This window comes from Populus nigra, chromosome 1, assembly GCF_951802175.1.
Source record: "Populus nigra chromosome 1, ddPopNigr1.1, whole genome shotgun sequence".
Lineage (NCBI taxonomy): Eukaryota > Viridiplantae > Streptophyta > Magnoliopsida > Malpighiales > Salicaceae > Populus > Populus nigra.
In genome coordinates this window covers 35,644,697-35,652,930 of record NC_084852.1, presented here as the reverse complement: position 1 = coordinate 35,652,930, position 8,234 = coordinate 35,644,697, and the positions used below count along the sequence as shown (strand labels likewise).

Genomic DNA, 8,234 nt, shown 5'->3' with positions numbered 1-8,234 from the left:
AAAAAATAAACCATGAATTTCATTTTCCAACCAATCTAATATCGAAGAAGAGTGAAATAAGGAGAAAAAAAACAATTAGAAAAATTAAAGGAACAAAAACTAAAAAAAAAAACATATGAGATTTAATAGGTAAATATATTAAACCCATGAATCGGATAACTCATGTCAACACGTCAAACTCGCAAAACATGTAATGAATTCTATTGGGATTAATAACTTGTTCTTGTTCTTCTAAAATATTGTTTATTTAACTAATACGATAACAAAAATAAACGATTGCAAAGTCGAGCATCAAACCAATACTAATTTTTTTAAAAAGATTATGATAATCTCATAAAAAACAAAATGAAACAAATTATATAACCCAATTATCAATTAGCCCAATATCAAAGGATAACATTGAAAAAAATAATTTTTTTTAAAAAAATTAAACTCGCCAAACTTGTCAACAGGCCTATGGACTTTTTAAAATTTAATAACATATTTTTTTTCTAAAACTATTTTTTTAAACTATATGATAAAAAAAAACAATCATACAATCAAGTTCAATTAAAAAAAAAAAGCACCCCAATGAACCCGTAAATTAGGATTACCTCGTCAAACTCGTAAACCAGATCATTGACTCCACAAAATTTAATAACTTAGTTTTTTTAAAATAATTTTTTATTTAACTTTTTTTTTAATAAATTATATTGTGATATTAAAATATTTTTCTAATATCTAAATCCCTATAAACACATTATATAAAAACTAAATTAAAAAAAAATCAATATCAAAAAGAGAAAAAAAAAGGATTAAAATGCTAAAATAATAATAATAATAATAATAATAATAATGATTTTGGGCCATAATTCCAACTTGGACTTTAATTTTGGTAGATCCACTTATTAGCACTTCAATCTTTCCAAAGCAGAAGAAGAAGAAGAAGAAGAAAGCAGTCTTGAAACAAGTTTCCTGACCACCCCCCCGCACAAACAAGCGAATTGCGAATTGTATATAAGACCTCCTGCATAGGTCCAGGTCCATACAGTCCATCCAAACAAGAAAAGACACAACGAAGGTGAGAGATATGACTTCAAAGATCTATTTTAGAGGTGCTCTTGTAATTTTTCTGGATGCAGTGTTATAACTGAAAAATCCAGTTACAATTTTGGTTGCCAATGGTACCAGTGAACTGCTAACCTTAACCTGAGCATAGCCTTGATAACAAGCACTGAATAAATTTCTCACACATTCTTTTCAAAATGTTACAGAATCTACGAGAAAATAACATCCAAACTAATCATATCTCCTAAACCTCTGCCCGCTAAAATATGCGCAGATCACAGCCTGGATTTAAGAGATGCACTAGTCCAAATCAAGGAACTCCATTCTTTTCCTCATTGTACCTTTTAGATCTGTTGCCTCCCTTTCTGCTTTCTGCGCCTGCAAAAATTAAAAGTTAAAAATTATTACAGTAAAGATGAAAGGCAGCTGATATATACGCATCTTTGCTGTGCAGAATGAGAGACTCCTAAGAAAAAACATTCGTGAGAACAACTGAAGGAAGTTCTGACATCTCTTTGTTAGTTTAGCAACAGCAGCAGGTTCTTTGATACAAAAATAGTGGCTACCTTCCCATGTAACTGCCTATGTGCTTACATGGTAATTTTACCCTAAAAAATATTACCATTACGCTTCAAAGGAAAATGCGGTGTGTTATTTAGTGCAGCAGCAAGAAGTTTAACTCCTTACAGTAAATAATGAATGAAGTTCCATTGACAGGGTGTAACCCTAACTGGAGAATGAACAGCAGAGCTAAAATTGTGTTCAATTAGGAGGGAACCATAAACACAATTTATGTCATACCTCATTTCTCAGGAACTTGACTAAAATGATGGTGGCAGAAGAAAGTCAGAAAGTTCAGTCAATGATTAGAAAATAACACTATCAAGCCATTTAAAATGACAAAATGCTTATTATTAGCTTATTCAAGGTCAAAACCACGTGTGCACACATTCGTGCACATACAAGGCCATCTTCTTATGTCCACCTTCAGCGAAATGCTGTGTTAAAAAACCTTGCCTAAAATGTCAAAACTCACCACAAAACTGGCATCCAAATTTACCAATTATATGATGAACAGTTTTTTTGTAGACTTTATACTAGGAAACAATGGAAGGGTGGGAGTTACTTGGACCTCGGGTGATCTTTCAGTCTTTGGAATTAACTTCTTAACAAAAACACATTATTGAGGAAAACTTACCCTTCTAATCTCTGCTTCTGAAACACGAGTCATATGTGGTGGAAGCTCCTCCCTCTCCAAATCCTAGCAAAGCAAAAGGAAAATGTTAGAAGAATACAACAAAGTATGCACCAAACAATATATTGTCAGCAATCAAAGAAATCAATCACATCATACCAGCTCTCCAATTAAGACAACATTCTCCCCACGAATCACATATAGACCCAAGTGGATGTCGCAATAAAGGTCACCAACAATAACTCTTTCGCATGCACCTTCAAGGACAGCATTGGCTGCACACGACCAAAATTTTTGTTTTCAGATATCACAAATCATACAGTAGCAAGTAGAACTACAAACAATGAGAAGGGAGAAAATTTACCAAATTGATCAAAAGAACGAAGTAATCCCATGAGCTTTCGGCCATCTCGTAGAAGCACAAGAAGCTTCTCTGAAGCATGAACAAGAGCATGTGACACCAATCAAATAAGAACAAAGGAAAAGTAATCCACAGTCCAAAACACATCAATTAATCCATTTGTATCTGAATTCCATGCAGACTTTCAGCACTGAATATTTAGAGTTATATGTCTCAATTTCATTCATATATCTAACATGACTACCAGAAAGAAATATTTTGGAGAATAGGAAATCATCAAGACAATTCTACAAAAGAAAATTGGGTAATATAAGACCATGAAGCCATTTTAGTTCATTGGCATCTGCGCATAACCCATTGTTTTTTGTTTTAAAATAAGCCATAACCCATTATCTTAACACTTTCTTTTAAATCAATATCAATTGAATGAAAAAAAATTTCTTAAATTCCAAAGTTGGGTTTCATAAACAACAACCTTTTGTATTGCAAAACCTAAAACAAGAATGGATGTATGTGGGTTCGGCAATGTATAGCAGGAAAGCTTAACAATCACCAAAGCAAATAAACAAAGCTCCTACTTTTATTCAGAACAAAAGAATTTTATCCCATTCATTAACAGTTAATTTCCAAAATCTCGAGCAAGGAGAACAGAAGCACAAGGGAAAATAGAACCCAAAATTTAGGAAATAGCTAAACAGTGCCACTGGCTGACACAATAAAGCCATGCTGAGATATGCCCATCAAATTCCAATTGGGAAAAGGATGGCCCTAATCATTTTCCCTAACTGCATGTTAAAGATGGCCCTAATCATTTTCCCTAACTGCATGTTAAAGAGTACAAATCCATGTACTAAAATAGCTCTCAAGATACCGAAAGCATGCTCCCAAAAAACTGCACTAAAGAAACAGAATCACACTATAAGCAATAATCAAGACTACTGAAAATACATTTTCACAACTCTGCTCAACCGAACCAAGACCACAAGCCAATTAAAGTATTAAACGCAGTCAGCTATAAATTTCAATATGGAATTAAAAAAAAAAACCAAAGTAGCATAATATTGCTAGATAAACAACATACTTAGACGAAATCCAGACAATTCCAAGAACAAAATACCAAAACTGCAAGAACCCACTCCTTTCCCAATCTTTTTGCATGCCTACACACTAAAAAAAAGTCTAATTTCTTAGGCAATTATTGCAAAGTTCCAACTTTAAGCACAGTAACAATCCAAAGAAAACTGCAAGCGGGAGAGAGGAAAAGAGAAAGAACTTACTATCAAGATAGTTGGCAAGAGAAGTAGAGAGGTAGATATCTTCTGGGCCTGCCCAAGACATTGATTGATAATACTTTCAAGGTATTTACTCTTAAGTTGTAAACTTTTCGGTACTCCAAAAATAACCGAAAAATTCTTCAAATACCAATCAACAAAATATGGCATTGGCTGCCTCCAAATTCCTCCTTCTTACCTTTAACCACACACACAGACACAACAACAACTCTCTCTCTCTCTCTCTCTCTCTCTCTCCCTCCCTCCCTCCCTCCCCGAAACAAAATGAATTACAATCAACCCACCAACAAAAAGAAAAACCCTAACTGATTCAATGAACAAGAACACCTTTAATTTCCCAAGAATTCAGATTCCAAATTCTAACTGTACTATTTGAGAAAAAAAGAAAGAAAACCCTGCAATAGAATATTTTTGTCCGGATCCAAGAAAAGAAAAAAACCAAAGAGAAGGGGAAGTTTCAGAGAATTAATTCTGTCCTCCGGGTTGAAAGAGCAAAGTGGTAGGTTTTGTAAAAAGAAAGGCACTCAGATCCAATCGCACCGCCACCAAAAGAGATCAACAAGAGACAGAGGGAATTTTTAAGAGAAGGTAAGAGAAAAATAAATGTGGGAAATTGTTCATTAAAGGGGATGCCTATGTTTTTATTTTAGTTGGGCGGGCATGGTGGGAGGAGTGGGAGTTGAAGATCCATGCGAGGACTGAGGAGCTAGATGTTATTGTTTAGTGTGTAGGTTCTTCGTCTCCCATATGGTTTCCTTTGGCTTTCTCTGTTTTGATTGATTGACAAATCTTTTTCTTTTTTTACACTCTTATTACTGAGAAAAATATATTTTGACAAGGGTTCTTCCTCTCCCATATTTTACTAATAAATTATGAAGCTCAAAATATATTTTGACTAGTAATATTAAATATTAAAAAAATTAAAAAGAGTTATAGCATCGTTAAATTATAATCGTAATATTAAATATTAAGAAAATTAAAAAAAGTTATAGCATTGTTAAATTATAATCTTAACGTCAATCATCAGACTTAACAACTGTTTATGTATTTTATCTATCATAAAAAAAGATTATTTATTCAGGTAAAAGATTGAATTTGTAATAGCTTTTATTCTTTTAATATTTTTTTAAAAATATATTTGTTTTTTTTTAAATTAAATTGATATTTTTTAGTATTTTTTAATAATTTTTATATGTTGAAAGTATGATAGCTTTTATTTTTAATACTTTAAAAAAATGCATTTGCCTTCAAAAATTAAATTAAAATGTTTTAGTGTGGGTTTTTTTAATATAATTTTGATGTTCTGCTTTTAAATTAAAAAAATATAAAATGAATTATTTTGATGTATTTTCAAGAAAAAAAACTTTTGAAAAACACAATTTACCACGATATCAACCACGTATTTAATCAAATAATTTTTGCTTTTTACACCAAATTTCATGTATAATTCTATTTCAAACCATAGAAGTAAGAATAATTTGTTTTTCATTAATAAAAACCTAACTTTTCATTTATTTTGCATATAAAAATTCATCTTATAATAATTTTAATCAAATACATATTTTTGAAAACTGATTAGAAAAACAACTAAAATAATTTTTAAAAAAATTTATAACTATAAATATAAAAACTATCGTAATATCAATCACATACTTATTTTTTTCTTAATGTTTACCATTATTTTACATTAATATATAATACTAATTGTTGCAAGCTTCTTTTAAACATTAATAACAACAAAATAATAAAATGTGTGGCCATTTCACCTGCATTTTATTTTACATCATTTTATATTTCAGTGTTGATTGAAGGAGTGTTATTTTTATTTTTATTTTCATTTTAGTTATCAAATTTTCTTTTCCTTTAATCCTTCCACTTTTTAATAGATAAATTTTCATTTCTTTTAATTTTTGAAATTTAATTTTTTTATTTTTCAGTAAAAAATCATTGATTAACACAAATTCTAATAACAAAAACAGTTTAATCTTAGTGTCAATGAATTCCATTCAATAACAAGAGTTTCATAGGGGTATTCAATAACAAAAAAGAGTTTGACAAGAGAAATATTTTTTTTCTTAAAATTTAAATCATTATAATTTTTATAAATATGTATTTTAATTATCATAAAATTTTTTAAAAATATTTACATTTTAAATTTTAAATAGAAGAGTTATATTTGCATAATATATTTATTAAAACAAAAATTATATGCACTTAGAAAGCAAATACAATGAGAAGGATAACTAAGATAAAATATTTACATGTGCTGCATCTATCTTTTATTTCTTATAAGATAAATCAATTTTTTTACTTTAGTTTTTAGTTAGCATTAATAACTTTCTTTACCATTAAAAACTTTACTTTTTAAATAAGATTTTAGGTTTTAATAGTAATATTATCAATTAATTTATGAAAATTTTTGTATAAATATAATTTTCCTTCTAAATTGCTCATGAATATTTAATATATATTTTTTACTTTTTTATGTTAATGTTTTTATATAATTTCTTGAAATCAATTATTCTTTTATTTTCTTATATTGTTGCATCAAAATTATCATGAATTATATTTTTGTTTTTTATTTTCTTATATATATATATATTTTAAATGGTTGAAATTCTTTAAAATATTCATTATCATAAATTTAAATAAAAATAGATTTTAGAAATTGCTCGCGTACGATCATATATAATTTCTTTCAACGATGATTTTGATGACTATGGGTTATATACATTTTTACTGGTGCCGTTAGATCTTTCAATGGCAACATGTTTTAAATGGCATTGAAACAAAGCATCTCAAAATGTGCTAACTCACGAGGTAACAGAGTTTCGAAGTAATTTAGAAATAAGGATTATATTTCGAATAATAGATTTATTTATTAGTTTAAACAATCTAATTTATTTTTTATAGCTAAAATGTTTGGTTATTTAATATAAAAAGTCTAAGTAGTCGGTAACTGGTGGTGCCTAATAAGTTAAGGTGGCTGGTAGCTAATACTTGTAAAAGATTTTTTTTTTATAGATTTAGAGATTTTAAGAAAAAATACAATGATAATTTAGATAGATAAATTTTGAAAATATACATGCTAAAGATATTAAAAATGAAGAGATTGTGAATCGTTAGTTTGAAGGGTTCATGGTATATTTATAGTTCATGTGTCTTGTTTTTTTTATAAAAAAGATAAAAAGCTAAAATATAATTTTATTATTATGATATTTTAAATTGTATTTTTCTTAAAATAATACATATTAAATTAATATAAATACTGAGGGATCTATGTGAGATCCTAAATTTTTTTTCAAAGAAGTATTGGTTCGAATAATGTGCGGCTATTAAAAATAAAAAATAAATCTAAATATATTATATGAATCCAAATACATTAGACTCAAGCATAATAACTCGAGCTCATGTGAATACTAAGATGTATGCATGACACATTAGGCAGGGCAGGGGCATCTTTGGCAACAAACCATGGAGATTTTGTATTGTGCCTTTTAGAATGTTTTGGCCTTTTTGGTTTTTAATTCTTTGTTTTTCAATAGATTTGAATTCATCACCAAGTGCTCAGCCTCTCAATGTGTTTCCTGCCTACATAAGACTTTGCATGTTTTCTTTCAATGGCAGGGGCAAATTGAAACGCAGAGTAATGGATCCTGATCGTCTGAAACTGTTTTCAAAGAAAAAAGATCCTTGAAACTATGTGCCTTGGCAGAGATATTAGGAGGATATATATCATGTCAATTATTATTTGAAACAAGACAAATAATAATAATAATAATAATAATAATAATAATAATAATAATAATAATAATAATATCCTGTCAGTTTTTATATTATTTACGTCAAAATTATATATATTACAAGAGCAAACATAGCTAAGAAAAAAGGGTGTGGTAAAATAGGACTGAAAAAAAGGGAGAGAATGTCTAGCTCTATCTTGTTTTTCGGGTGCATAAAGGCTACTAAAGAAATCCTTGGACTGTTAACATGTGTTGCCCTGACCTGAATCAACAGATGCAAACATGAAAAAAACAAACTTCCGGGGAAGCACACCGTCAACAAAATATATAGCAAGTGACATTCTTGATCAAAAAATGTTTTTCTTGTCCTCATGAATCCACCCTCGATATAGCTTTGATATATGTTTATTGATGGCCCTTTATGGTCTTGAATTCCTGAGCTCTTTACTGCATAATTTCAGCATCTCACTTGCTTCAATCCACGTTTGAATCTGGAATTAAAGCTATTTAGCATCCACGACAGAAATCAAATTTGCCTTGATAAGTGAATATATATGCTTAAAGATAAAATCATACATATCTTATATCTATATGTA

General features: G+C 29.2%; 1 protein-coding gene across 1 annotated transcript; it reads right to left on the bottom strand.

Moving 5' to 3' along the window:
• Positions 1 to 1,070: 1,070 nt before the first annotated feature.
• On the bottom strand, positions 1,071 to 4,692 carry LOC133688055 (sm-like protein LSM1B). The gene is made up of 5 exons (XM_062107441.1): positions 3,881 to 4,692; positions 2,607 to 2,675; positions 2,402 to 2,517; positions 2,246 to 2,308; positions 1,071 to 1,425 (listed from the first exon to the last, which is right to left on the bottom strand). The coding sequence occupies exons 1-5, from the start codon at positions 3,939 to 3,941 to the stop codon at positions 1,348 to 1,350; spliced, it is 387 nt and encodes a 128-aa protein (XP_061963425.1). The 5' UTR covers positions 3,942 to 4,692; the 3' UTR covers positions 1,071 to 1,347.
• Between the last annotated feature and the right edge of the window lie 3,542 nt (positions 4,693 to 8,234).

Bases quoted from the DNA above. Each gene is read 5' to 3' on its own strand.
- LOC133688055 (XM_062107441.1), bottom strand. From the start codon at position 3,941: ATGTCTTGGGCAGGCCCAGAAGATATCTACCTCTCTACTTCTCTTGCC. The intron at 2,676-3,880 runs GTAAGTTCTTTC...TTCATGCTTCAG, and splicing joins TCTTGCCAACTATCTTGATA to AGAAGCTTCTTGTGCTTCTA. The intron at 1,426-2,245 runs GTAAGTTTTCCT...TAATTTTTGCAG, and splicing joins CAGAAGCAGAGATTAGAAGG to GCGCAGAAAGCAGAAAGGGA.